Raw genomic sequence first — 22,962 nt, forward strand, 5'->3', positions numbered from 1 at the left:
GTCTCCGAACACAAGTTGCATAATAAAGTACCCCTTATGTGCACAGGCAAGTCAAGGCGGCGGGTTTCGCTAACTTTGTGCTAATTTAGACTGCCGTTATTCACGTTCATTAACTACTATAGAATAAACTGAGAAAATGTGCCCTACAGGGACGGCTTCTGTATCTGTATTTATTAAGGATCCCCACTAGCTGCTTCCTAATGTTGATGACATAAACCCATTTTAATCACACTGAAATATTTACAGTATTTGTGGTTTTATTACTCATTAGGTGACATTAAAAGCACTCAGTTACATATTTTCTCAGTAACAGGACAACACGCTGAATGTATGATGATGGTTTCAGAGCAACATTTGATAGTACAGTACAATGCAGTGTTCAAAGTAGCTAAAGATGTGCAGAGAAGTCTTATCTTTAATATTCATAACTTGCTCGTTACCATAGCTACAGCATATAAAACTAAAATATACATACTGGTGAATTCAAACAAAACATTTCATCTTAAAGGCTTGGGGTTAAAAAAAGATCAAGGAGTTTAAAAAACAAACTGTGTATAATATATTTTCTAATGTTTCTACACAAAGCAACAACTTATGGAACAAGTTACTTTACTTCACCCAGCATTGGTTTATTTGGTATAAAAACAGAGGTCGTGTCAAGTAAGAGGTGTGTTTGATGTTTCTCATGATTACTATACTAATTTGGTTACACTTAGCTACAATCCAGAAACAATAGACACGGTAGATATATATTGTCTTCTATATGGTCAATGATTGCTATTGAGAATGATTGCTATTGAGAATGATTGCTATTGAGAATGATTGCTATTGAGAATGATTGCGAAAATACATAGTGAAAGCAGCCAGGCTATATGGAATGAAGGACAGTGCTGCCCTCGACTACACTTACACCGAGTGTACAAAACATTAAGAACACCTGCTCTTTCCATGACAGACTGACCAGGTGAATCCAGGTGAAAGCTATGATCCCTTATTGATGTCACATGTTAAATCCACTTCAATCAGTGTAGATGAAGTGGAGGAGACGGGTTAAAGAAGGATTTTTAAACATTAAGACAATTGAGACATGGATTGTCTATGTGTGCCATTCAGATGGTGAATGGGCAAGACAAACGCGCCTTTGAACGGGTCATGGTAGTAGGTGCCTGGAGCACCGTTGTTTGTCAAGAACTGCAAAGTTGTGGGGGGGGTAACTCAATATTAGGAAAGTGATCTTCATGTTTTGTATACTCTGTGTACAAGAGGCCTTTCATAAGTCACATAACATCAGAATGCTAAAATGCAAGAGCCTAGCTTCTGCTAGAGGCTGAGGCTTGGAGCATCTTCTTGATCAGGTGACCGACCAGTATCTGAGGACGTTGTTGGTAGCTGTGGAGAACTTCATGAGAGCTGTTCAGCTGGTCACCTTTCTGACGGTCCAATAGCGTCACACACACCACGGCCGCTTCAGAGGGACACAGAGACAGAGGATAGAGATTGATTATTTACTAGTCCTGAGTGCCAGTCTGCTACAGTATCATGCCAACTCCTCAAACATGAGACAGGGAGTTGGCATGACAACACAACTATTTATTTACCAGCAACACAATACTGAACTTTGATCCTACCAAAAGGTTCAACATTAGGACCTTCAAGTGAATGAATATGATGTAAAACACATATATTTAATACATCTATTCAAATACATATGCATTTTTATTACATCTTTAACGCATACAAAGTCAAAGGTTTTGTTTCTTTATTTAAAAAAGCTTTATGTCTGTGAATAACACTCTTAATATGGCTTGTACAGTCATCATGGATAGCTACAACTACACCAGTGGTGTACCTTTCAGACCGCTGAGTTGACACATGGCAGCAAACACAGAAGACTCCATCTCGATGTTACGAACCCCAGACTCATAGGCCTTGGTCAGGTAGTCCTGCTTCTCCTTCTCTGTGTAGGAGCAGAAGGCCCCATCCAGACGCGCTTGTCCTGGACACACAAAATACCAGCTAGCTACACACAGTAACTCTAGTAGGGCACATCAATATAACCTGAGTGACAGTCTGTTTGTGCCATCATGCCAACTCACTCATTGTCATGCCTAACATGTTGGGCTTTACAATGACAGCAATGGAGTTGACAGGAGCACAGATAGACCAGGTATCATGTTAACACAGCATAATATTTTTTTTTTAAAGACAGATTGGCAGACAACAAGCAGAAAAGTGAAGCAGCGTATAAAAACCGACACCTTCATAGAAATCCATTGTACACATAGTGTTTCCGATGACCGTCTCAAATTGACCCAGGTCCTTGCTACACTGGAGCAGCTCTTCAGCCAGACCTTGGTGCAGGTCCGTGCTGCGCACCACAGTATTCCCCAGGATGACCTGCTCCAGCCTGGGCAGGAAGGTGGCGTCTACTGACTGCTTGGTGACAACAACCGTGCCAGGCTCGAGGCCTGGAGAGAGAAAGGGGAACAGAGTGGATGGACAATGTACGGCAAATATGGCTTGTTTTAGGCCTGTGTCCCAAATGGCACCCTATTCCCTATAAAGTACACTACTTTTTTTTCCCCGAGTGGTGCAGCGGTCTAAGGCACTGCATCTCAGTGCAAGAGGCATCACTGCAGTCCCTGGTTCGAATCCAGGCTGCATCATATCTGGCTGTGATTGGGAGTCCCATAGAGCCGGGGTAGGCCGTGATTGTAAATAAGAATTAGCTGACTTGCCTGGTTAAATGAAGGTCAAATAAATAAATAAATATATAGGGAATAGGGTGCCGTTTGGGACACATATTTAGATGAATCAAAGGACTTTAATTGATTGATTGATTTAAACACCCCATATTAGTGTTATTACTAGTTTGACTACAGTGGGATTCAGATGTGCTGTGGTTAATCAGAAAGGAATTCAATCATATCCAAAGCACTTGAGAAGTACAACCAGACAGAAAACGTCTAAATAAACTCTCTAGGCCTACCTAATCCACCGGAGGTCCCAATGCGAACGATGGTAACATCAGTGCAGCGAGCATGGTAGAGGAGCTTGATGAGCTCGTGTAACATGATAGCGATGGAGGGGATACCCATGCCATGCTGAAAAACAAAGAGAGAGACACGTGATGTCATAGATGTACCACATTACACCACCACAGTCTCACGTCAGATAGCGTGGCGACCTTGTCTGCACTAGTTCATGGCAACGCGGTTGCGTTAGAAGGACGACACTGATTAATCCACTCAATTCAGACTGTTCGGCAGAACACAGTGCTACACTAACACGTCCATTTATTTGACAAAGAAACCTTCTCTATTACTTTATATTACCTTTCAAACCCAGGACATCGATTACAATTCCACCCAAAGGTGCAACATCGTGAGTGCGTCCCAAATAGCAGCATATTACCTCGTGACGGCCTTTGTCCAGAGCCCTTGTCCAAAGTAGTGCAATATAGAGTACCATTTGAGACGCAACCCGTGTTAAACTTACTAACATCTAGTGACTCTATAATAAACTACAAGTGATTGAAACCCGTGTTAAACTTACTAACATCTAGTGACACTATAATAAACTACAAGCGATTGAAACCTGTGTTAAACCTACTAACATCTAGTGACTCTATAATAAACTACAAGTGATTGAAACCCGTGTTAAACTTACTAACATCTAGTGACACTATAATAAACTACAAGCGATTGAAACCTGTGTTAAACCTACTAACATCTAGTGACTCTATAATAAACTACAAGTGATTGAAACCCGTGTTAAACCTACTAACATCTAGTGACTCTAATAAACTACAAGTGATTGAAACCCGTGTTAAACTTACTAACATCTAGTGACTCTAGTGACACTATAATAAACTACAAGTGGTTGAAACCCGTGTTAAACCTACTAACATCTAGTGACTCTAATAAACTACAAGTGATTGAAACCCGTGTTAAACCTACTAACATCTAGTGACACTATAATAAACTACAAGTGGTTGAAACCCGTGTTAAACCTACTAACATCTAGTGACTCTATAATAAACTACAAGTGATTGAAACCCGTGTTAAACTTACTAACATCTAGTGACTCTAATAAACTACAAGTGATTGAAACCCGTGTTAAACCTACTAACATCTAGTGACTCTAGTGACACTATAATAAACTACAAGTGGTTGAAACCCGTGTTAAACTTACTACCATCTAGTGACTCTAATAAACTACAAGTGATTGAAACCTGTGTTAAACCTACTAACATCTAGTGACTCTAGTGACACTATAATAAACTACAAGTGGTTGAAACCCGTGTTAAACCTACTAACATCTAGTGACTCTAATAAACTACAAGTGATTGAAACCCGTGTTAAACCTACTAACATCTAGTGACACTATAATAAACTACAAGTGGTTGAAACCCGTGTTAAACTTACTAACATCTAGTGACTCTAATAAACTACAAGTGATTGAAACCTGTGTTAAACCTACTAACATCTAGTGACTCTAGTGACACTATAATAAACTACAAGTGGTTGAAACCCGTGTTAAACTTACTACCATCTAGTGACTCTATAATAAACTACAAGTGATTGAAACCCGTGTTAAACCTACTAACATCTAGTGACACTATAATAAAGCAGAAGTGATTGAAATGGCGAGTGGTATTTTATTTCTTCACGTACGCTGACGGACAGCACGGGGCCAATCTTGTACATGGCATAGCGGTCAGTTCCTGCACAGATGTTGGGGTACTCAGCCTTGGGGTCCTCCAGACTCAGCTCTCCAGCAATGTACTCTATGAAGGACTTCATTCTCCAGGGACTGCCCCCAACACACACAAACTGAGACATGAACATAAGAACAGACCATGTAAATGTTAACGTCCTTGGAATGAATACAAAAAGTCAAAAGAAATACAGGGCTGCTTTCCTGAACCCATATTAAACTTACTTTATTTTTTATTTTATTTAACCGTTATTTAACTAGGCAGGTCAGTTAAGAACAAATTCTTATTTAGAATGACGGCCTACCAAAAGGCAAAAGGCCTCCTGCGGGAAATGGGGCTGGGATTAAAAACAAAAATATAGGACAAAACACACATCACGACAAGAGAGACACTACAACACTACATAAAGAGAGACCTAAGACAACAACATAGCATGGCAGCAACACATGACAACACAGCATGGTAGCAACACAACATGACAACAACATGGAAGCAACACAACATGACAACAACATGGTAGCAACATGATAGCAGCACAAAACATGGTACAAACAATTATTGGGCACAGACAACAGCACAAAGGGCAAGAAGGTAGAGACAACAATACTTTAAACCTAGTCCTGGATTAAAACACATGTTCTATGGTGAATGTCCACTGAAAGGTTTTTTTTTAGTCCAGGACTAGGCTTAATCTGTATCTGGGAAATCAGCCCAATGTGTGATGCATACAGAAAAACTGACCATATTGAATGCAGGAAATAGGATGTTATGAATGTCCATTTACTGATGCAATCTAGCTAGTAGCCTAATGAATCAATCAGTAATCTTACTTTGACATCCCCAAACATGGCAGGCAGGTTGTGTGTGGAGGTCCCCAGGTTAAAGTGGTAGAGAAAGTCATCTTTCATCCCATCCAGGTGTGGGTTATGTACATAGACAGTGCTTTCACTAAGAAAATTAATCATACAAGAACATTTAGGGAAGACCAGTATTTTATTTGACTACCTCCTAAACTTCTGGGCCCGTGTTCATAAAGCAGATTTGCTTTTGGTTCAACATGTCCTCACTGTCTTCGTATTACTGTATGTCAATAGAATATAATCGCCTGGTTGGGAGTCATTTTCCTGTATCCTTGTATGGTGTAATGTAATGCTCAATGATACGTTCTTCTGTGCAGGAAGTCAATTTCTCTGGATGACACACCTCCCTGCCGTTTCCTGGTTTTACGAATGAACTCAAATATAGTGCACTGAGGGAGTGGTTAGCCCACTGTCAAAAGTCAATGTACAGTACAAAAGTCAAAGCTTTATTAGGGTGTTATTTCTCATGTTGACGTTGAATTAATTTAATTTTCAGACGACAACACTAATCAAATCACTTTGATGATATAGTTATAGACAATGACGTGTCCAACCATTACTTATAAGAAGTTACTGTACCTCTCGCACAATGTCTCATTCTTTTCATCACTGAAACCTGGTCCCGATGCCATATTCCTGAAAAAAGTAAGAAGCCCAACCACCGGAGCAAACACATGAAATTAACTACATTTCCAAATGTTGGATTTGTCAAATTCAGACAGATATCTTCACTACTGGTCCAGTTAGTGATACGAACATCGGTTTCTGCGAGGATGTGATGTATCCCATATCCGTAGTCTGTAGGCTAACATCGACTACTACCAAAAATATGCCGGCTGGTATATGTCAGAGAAACAGCGATTGAATATATGTAGATTACCTGTAGCAGGTAGATGATTCGCATATGCACGATGCTGCGTTAGATATTTAGGAAACGGGGCGCATCTATCTGCAATGTGGTAAATGTATAAGAGGCAGTAATTGAAAGCTGTGCTATGGAACTTGTCACTGACATTGGGTTGTCACTAGTTACCACAGCCACAAAGTCAAAATTGTGTACATCATAAAAATTCATGAAAACTAAAATTTGTTTTTGGTCTTAATTTGTTAGACATTAAAGGTTAGCAGTGGTGTTTAGGTTTAACATCTGATTTTAAGAAGATAAATTGAAGAAATAGTCGGGGTTTAGCCATAACTATGACTTTGTGACAACTAGTGATGACCCTGCCATTGTCTGTATATGAAGGTGTCACTAGTGAGTACGTTTACATGCGCACTAATAATTCGATATTAAACGGATTATGGCAGTTGACCGAGTACGGCAATAGTCAAGTAAACACTTTAATCTGTTTATCTTAATCGTCGTAAAGTCAAAATAGAAGCATACACCGATTAAACCCTGCTTTTTTGTTTTGTTGTTGCAATCTTTCGAAGTATCATCACATCTAACCAGTTTAATCGGAGTATCTGGTCTGCGCATGTGCTAGCACCGGTGGCGCAACCCACCTCTTTCTTATGCGCGAGTGACTCTGAAATTATGCAATTTACAAAGTATGCAATTTACAAATAGTTCACATACAAACTTTATGTCCCAACTCAGAATCAAATAGACTTGGCAAAAATAACATGATCTCGGTGGTAGAACTTTTATTGACAATTTTTGGAATTTATTGAAGTCCCATCAGGTAGCCTGATTTCAGATGCGTCCATGCAAACATGTTTAGGAAAATCGTTCTTGCAAAACATGTACACGTTTTAAAACGAACTATTATATTAATCTGACTATACACAATAATCGTATTGTGTGCATGTAACTGGACTCACTGTAGACGTAACTCATGAACATCAAAACGCCAGTAGGGAAGATGTTACACAGGATCTGTGCGCACCACTGGCGCAGTTTTCACACTAGTGAATGACCACTTGAATGGTTATTGTCTCTGGTTTCTCGTTTACGCAGTGTGACTAAAATTGCTGTTTTATTCTTACATGTAAACTGGATTACATGGCGAGGTTTCATTTTTACAAGATTTTGATAATGCAAGGTTCGAATTTGAGGTATAGTCAGCATTTTAAGCTGCTTTTGGTGTAAAATGACACTTCACAAGACAACATTTGTCATCCAAATATATATTTTTTGTATAAGAGCAGAGAAATGTACAGGGCTATTAGGGCAGATCCCTGATCAGCTCATACGTCTTGGAGCAAGGAGAGGATGTGCACCATAGTACACTAAATTAAATAGGCTATCTTCACAATGTGCAACTTGAAAGTCAAAATCAATGGGGGGGCACTTATTTAACCTACTGCATCTCTGAAAATACATGGTTACACTTTGGCAGTCCCTTTACATTAGCATAGGAAAGTCCTCTCAGCCTTGTATCAACAAACAGCCAACATCTTGGAATGAAGCCCGCCATCATGACTAAGCCTCGATAGGCAAATAGCTTATAACAAAATAAGGATAACTCAAATAAATACACTTCAAAAATAAACAGCCACTCAATTTTCCCATTCCACACTACAACCACAACAGTCTCCGAACACAAGTTGCATAATAAAGTACCCCTTATGTGCACAGGCAAGTCAAGGCGGCGGGTTTCGCTAACTTTGTGCTAATTTAGACTGCCGTTATTCACGTTCATCAACTACTATAGAATAAACTGAGAAAATGTGCAGTAGGGGAGAGATGTACTATTTGATGTGACTACAGGACTGACCCTCAGAAGGATAGTGTGCAAAGGCGGGCTTAGAAGCCTAATCATTTCAAGCAACAGTTTTCAATGGGGGAATACAGACAAGTTATGCAGCAGGCAGTAGCCTATACTTCAACATTCAATTCGTTGATATACGTCAATAATCAAGCTTCAGTGACAATATCAAAGCTAAAACACCCATACTCCAACATATCAAAAAGTGAAAGGGTTAAATGAATGTATTGTTTGTCTTGGAGGTCGTTGTAAGGTTATTCAGAGTCAATGGCCTCCACTGAGGCATTATTAGTATTATGCCATATGTAAACATCACACAGTGAAAGGGGCATTTGTTAGCATCAAGGCACATCATTCAACCATGCATTATTATTTTAGACTGAAGCACACAATTTAAAACGTAGGCTATGGTATATTTTCAGGTTTGTGTCCACCAAAGGAACCAACATTTGTCAAAGGAACTAAAAAATAATAATTATACCCCTCGCTTACAACTCTCATGGTCATGGCTGTTTATGATCTGAACCCTATCGGCCCTGGTCAAAAGTAGTGCACTAATTAGGACATAGGGCGCTATTTGGGACGCAACCCATGCCTGTGGTATTCTGGGCTCAACTGGGAATTTTTTGTTGTTGTTGTTGGAATATCACTCAATGGCAGAGCAAGTTGTAGTGGTGTGTGGGTTGAAAAGCAGCAGCAGCAGCAGCAGCAACCAGACTTCCTGGCTCCATGTTAGCCTAGGCAAGCCTAAACAAGAACATATTCACACAAACATGTAGGATTAATAAGTCATTCATGATTTCTAAAATTGTGTTAAAATAGATATTGCACCAAAAAAAAGCTTTATGACCTCTACAGAAGCTGTGGTAAAGGAAAACATTTTGGTCCAATTTCACAGAATCTCCAAAATCTTCATCTAATACTGAAGATATTCTTTACAAATGCATCTTCGCACCAGGCAAGATCATTGACACACTTGTATTTTTACTTACATTTCATTGTTTTCATCAAACCTCTTCTCCAACCTTGGCACACCAGGTTCTCTCTGTGGAAATGAATGAACATTGAATATCAGGAATTTGCAATAAGACATGTTAAGCTATGGCACTGAGAACAGGTTAAAGGTAAAAATACAGAGCAGGTTGGCAAGTGATTCGAAAGGTAAATCAAAAGGAGAGGCTTCTGAATTTACTCTGATTCAATAAAGGAACTACTAAACAAGCCATAATTGAGTATGAGACAAATGACAAGCTTACAGCCTTTTCCAAAACAACAGGATGTTCTGGTAAGAAGTCCGGTTTTCTTTTGGCAATGGGGGAATTGGCCAGTTGAATCAGGAAGTCTCTAGTGTAAGATATCCTCACTAGGAGAGAGAATCACTTGAATCAGTCAACATCCACACACGATAACATGTGGGTTGTATCCCAAATGGCACCCTATTCCCTATATAGTGCACTTCCTTTGAGCCTTGGTCAACAGTAGTGCACTATAGGGAACAGAGTGCCATTTGGGACACAACTATGGACTAAAGTAATTCAAACATTGCAACTCACACTTCTATAGATAGCTAGCTAGCTTACCTTTAGTTGGGGTGGAGTCTTTTTGTGGAGTCTGAGTTTGGAGATGGAGGATTTGAAAAAACTGTTCCACTCCAATACTGTTAATCTTTCCACAGGATAAAAACATGGTCAATGCAAGAAATAGATTAATCTTATAGACTAACTGCAGACTTACTACTTATCTGAGCAAGTAATTGTCAGTTCTCTGGGTAAAACTATGCATCACTCACTGTTTTTTCTCCTGCTTGTCCACACGCAGATGGCTCAGCATTTCTAAAGCAGGGGTCTGTATAAAGAGAAAGTGAGACACTAGCTGCAGTCTGATTCTTTACCCTTCTCTTTGAAGTGTGCACTCACTCACTCACTTCCCCTCAAGGACTAAAAATGAATTGACTTGAGTAAGAAATATCGTAGAAACTGACCTTTGCCTACACCAATCCTATGCTTTTAAATATAACAGGGAGGGAGCAAGAACACACTTTGGGTAAAAGGGTAGGTAGGGAATCGGATCTTGAATACTGCCCGTTAGCCGACACATTCATTAATTTTGTTCTTAGTCCACGACTGTTTGTGAGGATCACACTCCATAAAATTGGGTCAAGGAAGACTTAAAAAATAGCAAGATGTGTAGGTTGACAGTTGAACATGAGAGAGAGTGAACTAGTCCAGTTAGTTTACCCTGGTCAGTACTGCAGCGCCGCAGTGGTCTGGCTGGCTGCAGGTGCTTCTGTAAGATCCGCCTCCTTGACACCTCCATCCTGTAACAGCAAAGTGTTATGAAGCCATCTAACTTAGGATGTCATGGTCAAGTCTATTTAAAGTTAGTCTGGTCCCAGATCTGTTTGTGCTCTTGCCTGCTCTGATTGTCAAGCTACAATGAGAAACAATTGTATGATATGACAGCACAGATTGTCACTCTAGCTAATTCAAAGTGCTGCCTGTCACCCACCATATGTAATAAAAACACGACCTCAGGTCTTTCATCACTCACTCATCAGCACTGCAATAGCAAAAGCTCAAATGTTGACTTGATTGATTCGTTTTGCCTCCATAAAAAGGTGATAGAAGTTTATTATTCTAGGAAGTTTGATGTTTTGACCTGGGCTAGTTACATAAGATGTGAATGTTGTCTTTAATAAACCAGCAACAAATAATTTGACAGATTGAGATAAACTAGCCTAAAAACTCTCCCAGTCAGCTGATTTTGCCTAGCTAGCTAGCACCGGCAAACCCCTTAGAAATCCAACGGATAACGTTAGAAAAACTAGCTATGCTTTATCAACTTTGATTTATGGGTTTTATCCATTGAACTTAGCTAAGTTAGTTATTAAGTTGTGACAGTCATTTCGCGTGAAATAGCTACTAAATGGATGCAGTATCTCGGTGAAAACTTTTAGCACTAGTATCCCCATCACCGCTAGGCGGCTGGCTAAATAGCCATGGCTGCCACCTAACGTTAGCTAGCTAAGTTATCTCGTTGGCCATTTTTCGAATAATGCTGACCGTAACTTATTTATCATGGCAAAAAAAGTTACTCAAGTTCTGTTTACTATGAAAACCCTAGCAGTCTACCATTATTGTGTCTAGGTCATATTTACCTGACCCTGTATGTTCGGCGACACAGGAGTGCCTTCCCTTCCGAGAGATGCCACACTGATGAGGTGCTGCTTCTGCTGTGGTTACCCCCACAAAAGTTCAACACCAAACGCGCAGCAAAGTAATGTTTTCAACGAAATACACGAGAGCGGGGTACGGACGCAATCTTTCCCTATTGAAATCCGTGCAGAACAAATTCTTAGAATATCATACTGATATGAAACGGATGCTTTATCATCCAAGTATCGATATGTTCACGTTACAATACTTGTTTGATAAAATAACTTAAAAGTTCTGCTGCACATTTTCAAAGGCAAATCTGTCTGTTCAGTTATCTGGCCTTATTGCTTAAATATACATTTGTGTTACAGAAATATGATAATTGACAATAATTATTTCAATAAATGTAATTGGCGTGTCAGTATGTGTAAAGTTCATTTTTATGCCACAAGAGCGCGCTATGGTACAACTCCATGGGCCATTAGACTGGAAAGATGAAATGTACCTATCGATTAATTTGATAATAAATATATATAACATTTTTAAATATTGTCACATATACCGGATAGCTGCAGTGAAATGTGTTGTATTAGAGGGTCAGCCATAGTAGTACGGCGCCCTTGGAGCAAAAAAAAAAAAAATAATAATCAGGTAATGTGCAGGGGTACGAGGTAGTTGAGGTAATTTGTACATGTAGGTAGGGTAAAATAGAATGAATCAGGATAAAATAACAACAGCATGTGATGTGTGAGAAAGTGTCCGTATGAGTTTCTCAGCTGCCTTATGGCTTGGGGGTAGAAGCGGTTAAGGAGCCTTTTGGTTCCCGACCTGGCGTTTCCGGTAGAGCTTTTTATTATTTTTTATTTAACCTGGCAAGTCAGTTAAGAACAAATTCTTATTTACAATGACGGCCTACACCAGCCCTACCCGGACGATGCTGGGCCAATTGTGCGCTGCCCTATGGGACTCCAATCATGGCTGGGTGTGATACAGCCTGGATTCGAACCAGGGTGCCTGTAGTGACGCCTCAAGCACTGAGATATTGTGCCTTAGACCGCTGCACCACTCGGGAGGCCGAGATTGCTGTGCGGTAGCAGAATGAACAGTCTGTGACTTGGGTGGGCGGAGTTCTTGACAATTCTTAGGGACCTTCTCCAAGGTATTCGAAACAGTGAGCTTTTGATTACTGGCCCAATGCTCTAACCGCTAGGCTACCGGCCACCCAGTTATTACTTCAAGGTTGAAAGTGGAAAACCATAACTTCTGTGAGAATAGTGAACAACATTCTGTCCTTTGGTCACCGTAGTCCAACTCTAGGTTACTTCTGGAAATAATGTAGGTGCAATTCACGGATTCTCAGTAAAGCGTGAAAGTCTCCTGCATTCTAAACTCACGTTCTATTCTCACTGCTCCTGATGAACGAAATATATGCATCTGCATCAGAATATAAAGGGAGTTAATGCAGACAGTTGCGCCCTTTGCTTGTGTTAAATCTTGTATAACTTGGCGTATGATTTGGGGAATACCTAACGTATATAGATACTTAACCATGTCTACCCCAGCTAAAGTAAAATAACATTGCATTCATGGTCATTCTGAGTCCAAAGACCACCAGATTGACCACAGGAAAAAAATAGGACCATGGGCAATGCAGTATTTATCATACAACAAAACATCTTAGACAATCTTGGAAGACGACAACAGGAGAACATTATCAATTTTAATCAAAGAATTTCCACTAAGTTTAAATTGACAACTTTTACACTACATAATGCAATAAACATTTAAACACATAGGTGCAAAATTAAGTTCTACCTTCACCCAGCTGTTAAAGAAAATACAATTTCAGGCAAATTTCATAAAAGAAAAAGCTTCAGAAACAGGCTACATGGCAAGCAAGCGATGGGCAAAATACAAATAAATCATTTTGTTATTCTTTAAGGGGGGGGGGGGGGACTATGATGGACAAAAGGTTTGTCCGTTACACATTGAGTAGAAGGCTATATACACACACACAGTATTTTTTAAATCTAAAATTGTTCAGTCACCATCTGTTGGAATCCACCAAACTAACAAAATACTGTCTGAGTTGTTCTTCCTAAAACATCAAATTTTAAAGCCCAAAAAGGTTCTTTCATGTTCTATACAGAGGACAAATTTCACACAAAAACTAGTTTTACTTTTCTGTTGCCTATTGGTCTTTCACTCAATTCCTCAACTGCCGTTAACGCCTCCAAGCGAGATCCAAAAACAACTGTTGCTGAGCCTTTGGGAATCCCTTTGTTGTCATACTGCAATGAGACCGATCCAGGAATTACACTATATCCATAGCAAAAGTCATAGATTTCGTCAATTCTGATAGTCGAAGGCAGATTAACCAGTTTCAGGCATGTTGGACCATCAAACTGCTGCGGTGCAGAAGGTCCATAGCCTCCATGTCTATGAGCAGAGCCATTGCCCCAGTTGTCAAGCAGAACAGGGCTTTCCATCATTTGAGAATCGAGACGCAGACCGCTGCCTCCAGGAATATGAGCCTGCAGGTCGTTCATAGGAAGATGGCCTATATCAGGGTTGACCCTGTAATCAGTGTACAGATGGGACATCGCCTCACTGTTCCTGGCCAAGTACCTCTCTGAGCTTCTCTCCATCTTTTGCTCTTTCACTGCAGGTTCACCAACACCAAATTCATGCATCTGAGCCAGAGAAATGCATTTCAGGATGAGATTTGTTCCAAGAAACCCTTGCCCATTCAGAGACTGTGCCCTCATAGCCTCCTCCTCAGTCTGAAAGATCACCAAAGCCTCTCCAAGCCCATTGCCCCTATGGTCAAGCAGCAAAACAACAGCCTCCTCTGAGATCCTGAAGCCTAGGAAGAAGTCCACAATCTCAACTTTGCGCACGTCGAAAGGCAGGTTTCGCACATACAGGCAAATCTTCTCAGATTCATACACATCCTTCTCAGTCTCTCTTGGAAGCCTTTCCTGAGATCTGCTGTAAGACCTTTTAGAGGGTGGTGTGCCATCCACTGGATTTCCCCCAGATTCTAGCATGGCGACCATTTTCTCTTTCGAGATAGGAGAGATGTACACACATCGTTTGAAAAATGTCTTCTTGTGAAGAGTCAAGGCAGCACCGTAGTCCCTCAGGCTATTGAACAGCACAAATACGGACCTTGTCTCTGACCCATACTTGTCAAGAAGGTGAAGGATCTGATCATACTTGAGGTCTGCATGTTGGAAGATCTCCCTTATGTCCTTCTTCTCCACTAAGTAGGGAAGGTTTTCCACCAAGACACAGAACTCATCATTGGGAGGAGAAGAGGACTTTGTAGACCCGTAGGCCACTGGTGAGAAAGACCTAGCACGGCCTGGAGGAGACCTCTCAGTGTGAGCTGAGGAAGGCCCTCTTCTAAACTTACCACTGCTGTCTCTACCAGGTGCACGGTCTGGAGTAGACCTCTCAGTGTGAGCTGAGGAAGGCCCTCTTCTAAACTTACCACTGCTGTCTCTACCAGGTGCACGGTCTGGAGTAGATCTCTTAGTGTGAGCCGAGGAAGGCCCTCTTCTAAACGTACCACTGCTGTCTCTACCAGGTGTACGGCCTGGAGGAGACCTCTCAGTGTGAGCCGAGGAAGGCCCTCTTCTAAACTTACCACTGCTGTCTCTACCAGGTGCACGGCCAGGAGGAGACCTCTCACTGTGAGCCGAGGAAGGCCCTCTTCTAAACGTACCACTGCTGTCTTTACCAGGTTCCCTACCACCACCAGCCTTAAACCACTGCTCTTCTGAGCATGCATCGAGTTCCGCAAACATAGTTCCAAAGTAATCCCGATTTCTTTTCAGACCCTCTCTAGCATCCAGTCTGGATCCGAACTTGACAATTCCTTTCACATTTGGTTGGCCGCGGTCATTTCTCATCATAATAATGTCCTCCACCAATAATCCGTGAAAGAAATCTCTCACATTCTCTTCGGTCGTAGTAAAAGGCATGCCTTGCATAAGCAAATACAAGGCATCTTGTCTGCTTGGCTTCGAGGAAGGCTTTCGGGCCTGACTACGTACGTTACTGTAAGACACTGATCTACTGCCCATCTTCACAAGCTCTTTTCTCCCAGGTTCCTCATTCCTGCCTTCTCTTTCCGGTCTTCTGAAACCTTCCTTATATGGCCTCTTTTTGGTCACCTCAGGTTTTATACTTTGCTTGAGAACAGCCTGCATTTCTGACTTGCTGCTCAGCCGTAAGCGAACCGGAGAACCTTTGATGGATCCCTCCGAACGTGTCATCGCCCGCCTCGCGTCTTCATCGGAAGCAAAGATTATGAAAGCCTCCTCACGCTCCCCACCAATAATGTGCACCCCACCATCTGGGATTTTGAGGCCAGTGAAGAAATCGCGAACGTCATCAGAACCTGCAGTGATTCTAAGCCCCTGTAAATGGATGACCACCGCCATGCCGACAACAGCACAAACAACAGCACCTGTAGACAGAGGGGTACATAATAGCATTATTGCAGAACAGTCGTGTCCAGCTCACCAATGCTCTCCAGACCATTCCACTATAACATCCCCAAAACAGGTAACACCTTGAGAATGAAAACAGCAACTGAAAACGTTCTGAAAGGACTACGCTGTGCACAAACCTGAAGGTCCCAATACGACACTTACGCCACTACAAAATGGAAACACCATAAAAAAATGTACACGCAACAACAGTAGGTCGGAGATTCTAACATCTGAAAGATTAGTATGTTGTCTCCAGGAGTGACAAAGTTCAACCATTAAACTGGATGTCCCCTTCACAAATGGTTCCATCTCAATTCAGCTGTGCATACATTAAATGCATCACCACTTGTCCCTCACCATAGTATAATGACAGGCTTCCAATCTACAATTCCAGGCGTCACTTTACAACTATTCAATTCGATCAAGTGTTAAAAGGTTCACAAGTTTCATACAATATTCTCCTTCGTTAAGTCACATATACACTACATGACCAAAAGTATGTGGACACCTGCCCGTCGAACATGTCATTCCAAAACCACAGGCATTAATATGGAGTTGGTCCCCCCCTTTGCCGATATAACAGCCTCCACTCTTCTGGGAAGGATTTCCACTAGATGTTGGAACATTTCTGCGGGGACTTGCTTGCATTCAGCCACAAGAGCATTGGTGAGGTCGGGCAATTCGGGCAGTCTGCGTTTCAATTTATCCCAAAGGTGTTAAACGGTGTTGAGATCAGGGCTCTGTGCAGACCAGTCAAGTTCTTCCACACGACAAACCATTTCTGTTTGCACCTCACTTTGTGCACGGGGTCATTTTCATGCTGAAACAGGAAAGGGCCCTCCCCAAATTGTTTCCGCAAAGTTGGAAACACAGAATCATCTAGAATGAAATTGTATGCTATAGTGTTAAGATTTCCCTTCACTGGAACCAAGGGGCCTAGCCCGAACCATGAAAAACAGCCCCAGACCATTATTCCTCCTCCCCCAAACTTTACAGTTGGCACTATGCAATGAGGCAGGTAGGGTTCACGAGGCATCCGCCAAACCCAGATTTGTCCGTCGGACCGCCAGATGGTGAACCGCGATTCATCACGCCAGAGAACGCATTTCCACTGCTACAGAGTCCAATGACGGCGAGCTTTACACCACTCGAGCCGACACTTTGAATTGTGCATGGTGATCTTAGGTTCGTGTGCGGCTGCTCGGCCATGTGCTCAATTTTATACACCTGTCTGCAACGGGTGTGGCTGAAATGACAAAATCCACTAATTTGAAGGTGTGTCCACATACTTGTGTATATAGTGTATTTCTTCTCTGCGTCGCTGGCATGAAATCGTGTATTTGCCACAAACTCTCCAATCTATATGAGAAACAGACATTTATTCAGACTATCAGAATACCCAAACCACAAAAAACCGAAAGGCACAATTTCTGTAGATACTTAATATCTAGCAATAACCCATCAATCATTAGGCCTACATCTCGACATACCATACACCATAATTGATAAAGAGGGGAATGAAATTAGCCATGGACATAGTTAAGCACATTTCGGACAGCGGAATATCGCCTAGTACCCCTCGGAGTACACCACTTGTCCCTCAAATCAAAGCGACTAGTGTCTCCGGCAGCTGTTCCAAAGTCTGTGACCATAGCAACGAAATAAACAGTATCGACGTACGAACGAAGAAACGCTATAACGCCATAAGCATTCATAAAAAAGTATTTACACGTAACAGAAATGATAAATCCAAAAATGGATTAGGGTGGAACAAATGATATTGTTAAACGTGACTCTAAACTGACAAGTGTTTGCCAGCGGGCAAGTTAGCTGATCCTGCTGTTGGACGTAAGTGTTGATATATCACCACGCAGGCTACATGTTCTACTGTGATTGGTCAACAAATGCACCCCTTGAAAAAGAAGAGCAGAATCCTATTTTCTCTGGCTGATGGGCTTCCATGTGCACGAGAACCACCGACCGCTCCGCCTGGATAGAATTGTGCCACCCCGTGCTTTCTGTCCGTGCCTTTAATCCTTTCTTTGATATGTATCAATCCACAGAGTCAGATATGGGCTTTTCCAATACGGCAGTGTTGTTACTCCAGTCCATACACCCTGGTGTATTACTAATAAGGAAAGTGTTTCCATCACTACGGCTAAGGACTTGGAACAGTTGCTTTGTGAGGTGTGTTAACCATGCCCAGAAAAAAATAAGTCTTCCCAGGTCTGGCACCAAGTCTGAGTAGGGTCACGGCCCAAGACCTTTCAATTTTTTTGGGCCAGGCCTCAGAGGTGGAAAAAACAAGTCTTATGACTTCAGTCCAAACACCAGGGTAAAATCTATTGGAAATGCACCATGGGCATAAGAGTAATAACTGGCATACTTGAGCATGCTTGGTTGTTTTGCTGCACAAATCAAAAAGAAGCAGCCCACACCCAGCAGAGCTATAAATAAAAAAAGTACCCTACTGTGACTGCTACTAGTCAAAACGTCATTCCACATTTCATGTAGAGCACACACACGCCATTGGTCAATTTAACGCCAACATATACTGACAACTTTAAAAAATATAATTTGTATAAACTAGATAGATTACTTTTTACGGCACGCGAGATACAAAAATCTCCAGTCCAACTCGCACACTGTGATTCAGGGTTTCATAATCATCGTCCATGAACATAATTGGAGGCGACATTTAATTTAAACCAAGTTAAATGCGAGAGAAGAGAAGAAAACCGGCACAAAGCAACCGTATCCGGATTTGTTCTAGCCAGATGAAACTAGCTAGAAAAACCAAAAACTATGCCATCACTTGAGGAAGTTAGCACACTGTTCCTAGGCCGTATTTGAAAATAAGAATTTGTTCTTAATTAACTGACTTACCCAGTTAAATAAAAGGTAAAATAAAAAATAAACAGCCCACCATAGCACGGTTCCTAACGTTACCTAGCTAGCCACTGTGTATGCTAGCCGGTTAGTTCACAGTTGAACAGCCACATTGTCAGCGTTTTAGTCACCTAAGAAAATGCACAAGCAAAATACACCATACAACACTAAAAACTGAAGTAGTATAAAAACGTCGCAATTTAACGTTAGCTAGTTAAATATCAGCTAACGTAGCTAACGCTAGTTAGCAGGGCCTTGCAGCCTGGCTACTCGTAAAATAACGCTACGCTAGAATGATAATTCCATCCCAAGAGTCACACCGAAGAGAGAACTTACACAGGCAGCGAGAGAAAAAGTTATTTCTTAGAAAATTTGACAAAAATCAAAAGGATGGCTGGAAACAATAGATTTGGCCCTTCTCGAGTATAGAACACGTTTGGAAATACGGAAACCTGGAGGGAGAAGTTAGACGATCTCGCAATGTCAGTGTTCCCAACTCCTCAGTAAGGAACGTAGCTATTGGCTGTCCTAAAAGTCGCGAGAAGTCTATAAATGACGTCATATCTAATTTGCATAATTGGCGATGTGCATGTACGCTGTAGGAGAGAGGAATAACGTCGTGATAGAGACAAAACATGAGGGAAAAACACCATAAATATGTTTAGAACTACAAATGAACGTTCTTCTGTCGATTCTTGTTTTTTTTAATGTCACAATTCCAACCCTCCTCCTTTATCTGGGCTTGGGACCGGCAAAAGTGACCCAAAAGAGACACTCTGGCGGAGTTACTTAGTTTTCACATTTTTTATTTATTTTTATATATTTTTTTATTTTAGTTTTCTAAAATTGGTTTGGTTTTTAACCTTATGGTCCACTTAGGAGCCTACAACAAGTCAACATTTTTAACCATAACATTTTTTTGTATACAATCTACATTAACAATCTAAATGGACCAAAAAGAGACAATAGAAAAAACTGTCAATGGCAATGTGAGAAAATTATGTTAACTAGTCTGGCCCTAATTCAGGTACATTTTTATTTTTTATGTAAACCAGGGCGGAATCCGCCAGATGCGGCTTCCCGCATGCGCGATTCATTTGCAGTCTGGACGCGAAGGGGTGAACATCTCCTGTTCTGACTGCAGCTGGGAGGGACTGCTGCGTGAGGACTGAGCACTGTGAGTGCTTTGGGACGGGGGTGGGGCCAAGAGCAGCATCCGCTGCTCGTTGAGAAGAGTAAGAACGATAAGTGCTTTCACGTCAGAGTCTCCAAAAGTCTCCAATAACACCAGAAAAAGTCGCTAGTCGCTTTTTGAAAATGTGTCGCTAGAGGGGTTGGCAACACTGTCTCGCATGTCATTTCTTCTTGGGCATCATGGCGTTCACACATTTTGCTTGTGCATGCCGCCACCTACTTTGTGGTAGTGTGTGTTAAATCACGTTACATTTTGTGATACAAAAAAAATATATATATATACACTGCTCAAAAAAATAAAGGGAACACTTAAACAACACAATGTAACTCCAAGTCAATCACACTTCTGTGAAATCAAACTGTCCACTTAGGAAGCAACACTGATTGACAATACATTTCACATGCTGTTGTGCAAATGGAATAGACAAAAGGTGGAAATTATAGGCAATTAGCAAGACACCCCCAATAAAGGAGTGGTTCTGCAGGTGGTGACCACAGACCACTTCTCAGTTCCTATGCTTCCTGGCTGATGTTTTGGTCACTTTTGAATGCTGGCGGTGCTTTCACTCTAGTGGTAGCATGAGATAGAGTCTACAACCCACACAAGTGGCTCAGGTAGTGCAGCTCATCCAGGATGGCACATCAATGCGAGCTGTGGCAAGAAGGTTTGATGTGTCTGTCAGCGTAGTGTCCAGAGCATGGAGGCGCTACCAGGAGACAGGCCAGTACATCAGGAGACGTGGAGGAGGCTGTAGGAGGGCAACAACCCAGCAGCAGGACCGCTACCTCCGCCTTTGTGCAAGGAGGAGCACTGCCAGAGCCCTGCAAAATGACCTCCAGCAGGCCACAAATGTGCATGTGTCAGCATATGGTCTCACAAGGGGTCTGATCCCGCCCTGGTTTACATAAAAAATAAAAATGGGAATATTTGACTGTACAATGACCATTGAAGCAAAGCCATAACCTACTTCTATGGCTCTGAATTGAAGTCCATAGTGGTTCATCATGTCCACTTCACACAAGTGTTAAGTTGACCTTATGACTGTTTTCCATTCCAACACTGCCATCATTTTTTCAGACTTTTTATTAGCAGCCCTAACAGGATGCCACTGAGTGTCATATTCCTGCATGACAGCTGAGCATGCGTCCTGCTCCTCCACACCATAGTGCTGGTACCAGTGCAGGCAGGCCCTTGCTTACAGCATCTCCCCAGCACGCTGCACAACGTGGCCGAGCAGGCAGGAAACACTGCTGTGATTGGAGCAGACAGTGAGGAGGCGAGAAGAAGGGGTGTCTCCCACCTTGATCAAAGGGTCTGGAATCAAACACGGGAGAAAAAAAACCTCACTAATTGATTGGGGTTAAAACAGACAACTATTTTGGGATATACATTTTTAGTTAATTAAATACATTTCTTCTCTCAATTAATTAAATCAAAGGCTCATATTATCCAGAACTTTCTATTTTGATACAATAACCCCAAGGGATACCTAGTCAGTTGTACAACTGAATGCATTCAACTGAGGGGGGTGTTTGAATGTTAAATGTCGAGACAGAGACATTCATGCGAGTAACCAGCCTTGTTCTGTACATCACAACACATCCGGGTATCTCAAGCACCCCGGTATAAATACATGAGTTGCAGTAATGAACATTTACCAACAGATGGCATCACTGTGCCATCTTACACCCATAACATCTTCCCTTTAATAAAATAGGACAGGAGGTGTCAATTCACTAACAAAACAAACCTAATAATAATTTCCAACATGAACAGTTTAGTATTTTTATTTTTTTCCAGGTAACAACTTAACACATTTTGATAGTCTCTTTACTTTTTTATCTCTGTCTGTCAACAATCCCTGATGGGAAACCTACAGATTAAGTATTTTTTGTGGCTGAGACAAACGCCCGTAGCGTGAAAAGACAGGGGGCTTGTCTGCGAGGACTGCGGGTTCCCGCACAGGCATGTCACCTGACTGTCTAAGGGGAGTATTGATGGGCGAAGGAGCAGCCGACCTGTGATCACCTGGCTCTTCGCCCAGTGCCTCAGGCCCCATGTGACTTGACCTGTGATCACCTGGCTCTTCGCCCAGTGCCTCAGGCCCCATGTGACTTGACCTGTGATCACCTGGCTCTTCGCCCAGTGCCTCAGGCCCCATGTGACTTGCTGGGGTTCCGTCTTTTGTCATGCGACCCCTTTGACCATCAGGGTTCTGAGTAGGTGCTGGCTCAGCAATCCGAAGGTCAACCCTGTTGCGACGGTACAGTGATCCATTCACTTCGACCAAGTAGGAGCGTGGTGCCACTTTCTGTACACAGGATCCGAGTCTCCAGAGGCCCGGCCGGTCCCCTGGTAGTGGCTTCATTCGCACCGTTTCACCCACCCTGAGCTCAGGTAAGTATTTTGCTGATTTGTCGTAGATGAACTTGGAGACCTGTCTTCTGTGACGTAGTTTCACCAGCACGTCTGTCACCACACATGGCTCCAGGAGAGTGCTGGCTACTGGCAGAGCTGCTTTTAAGCGCCGTGCCATGAGGCGCTGGGCCGGGCTGCTATCCATGCCTATCCATGCCCATGCATTAGCTTTTGGGTGTCGTGGTGATGAAGTGATGTGCTAGAATTCCCATCCTGCAGCAAATTTTCGGAACTCAACTCTGGAGAATTGGGGTCCATTGTCTGAAATTACCCTATCTGGCTGGCCATAAGCGGGCAAACTGAGCCTTGCAGCGTTTGATCGTTGTCTCTGCTGAGAGGTCGGGGAGGAGGTCAATCTCCCAAAAGTCTGAGTAATGATCGACTACCAGCAGAAAGTCTTTGCCACTGTGCTGGAAGAGATCTAGACTTACTATCTGCCAGGGGCGCATCGGTAGCTAGTGGGACATCATCGTCTCTCTCTGTTGCTCAATGGCATATTCATTGCAGATTGT

General features: G+C 42.1%; 2 protein-coding genes across 5 annotated transcripts; both read right to left on the reverse strand.

Moving 5' to 3' along the window:
• Positions 1 to 1,153: 1,153 nt before the first annotated feature.
• LOC120031215 (uridine phosphorylase 1-like) lies at positions 1,154 to 7,006 on the reverse strand. Its single transcript, XM_038976863.1, has 8 exons — positions 6,461 to 7,006; positions 6,160 to 6,216; positions 5,551 to 5,668; positions 4,677 to 4,835; positions 2,990 to 3,104; positions 2,259 to 2,468; positions 1,850 to 1,996; positions 1,154 to 1,465 (listed from the first exon to the last, which is right to left on the reverse strand). Exons 2-8 carry the CDS (start codon positions 6,210 to 6,212, stop codon positions 1,311 to 1,313), a joined length of 957 nt encoding a protein of 318 aa, XP_038832791.1. The 5' UTR covers positions 6,213 to 6,216; positions 6,461 to 7,006; the 3' UTR covers positions 1,154 to 1,310.
• Positions 7,007 to 7,223: 217 nt separating this feature from the next.
• Positions 7,224 to 19,328, reverse strand: gra (granulito). Of its 4 annotated transcripts, none has more exons than XM_038976860.1 (7): positions 19,174 to 19,328; positions 10,529 to 10,608; positions 10,081 to 10,136; positions 9,872 to 9,956; positions 9,548 to 9,654; positions 9,284 to 9,336; positions 7,224 to 9,038 (listed from the first exon to the last, which is right to left on the reverse strand). In XM_038976860.1, the coding sequence occupies exons 2-7, from the start codon at positions 10,605 to 10,607 to the stop codon at positions 9,029 to 9,031; spliced, it is 390 nt and encodes a 129-aa protein (XP_038832788.1). In that variant the 5' UTR covers position 10,608; positions 19,174 to 19,328; the 3' UTR covers positions 7,224 to 9,028. The 4 variants fall into 4 exon arrangements, with proteins under 4 accessions (XP_038832788.1, XP_038832789.1, XP_038832786.1 ...); XM_038976861.1 differs by lacking the exon at positions 19,174 to 19,328 and adding an exon at positions 11,449 to 12,047; XM_038976858.1 differs by lacking the exons at positions 7,224 to 9,038; positions 9,284 to 9,336; positions 9,548 to 9,654; ... (1 more) ...; positions 10,081 to 10,136; positions 10,529 to 10,608 and adding an exon at positions 13,148 to 15,923 and having other exon boundaries at positions 19,174 to 19,321.
• Between the last annotated feature and the right edge of the window lie 3,634 nt (positions 19,329 to 22,962).

The sequence above is a fragment of the Salvelinus namaycush genome, chromosome 37 (genome assembly GCF_016432855.1).
Source record: "Salvelinus namaycush isolate Seneca chromosome 37, SaNama_1.0, whole genome shotgun sequence".
NCBI classification, from domain to species: Eukaryota; Metazoa; Chordata; class Actinopteri; order Salmoniformes; family Salmonidae; genus Salvelinus; species Salvelinus namaycush.

Bases quoted from the DNA above. Each gene is read 5' to 3' on its own strand.
- gra (XM_038976858.1), bottom strand. From the start codon at position 15,897: ATGGCGGTGGTCATCCATTTACAGGGGCTTAGAATCACTGCAGGTTCT.
- LOC120031215 (XM_038976863.1), bottom strand. From the start codon at position 6,212: ATGGCATCGGGACCAGGTTTCAGTGATGAAAAGAATGAGACATTGTGC. The intron at 4,836-5,550 runs GTAAGATTACTG...TTCATGTCTCAG, and splicing joins CCATGTTTGGGGATGTCAAA to TTTGTGTGTGTTGGGGGCAG. The intron at 2,469-2,989 runs GTAGGCCTAGAG...TTCTCTCTCCAG, and splicing joins TGGGACCTCCGGTGGATTAG to GCCTCGAGCCTGGCACGGTT.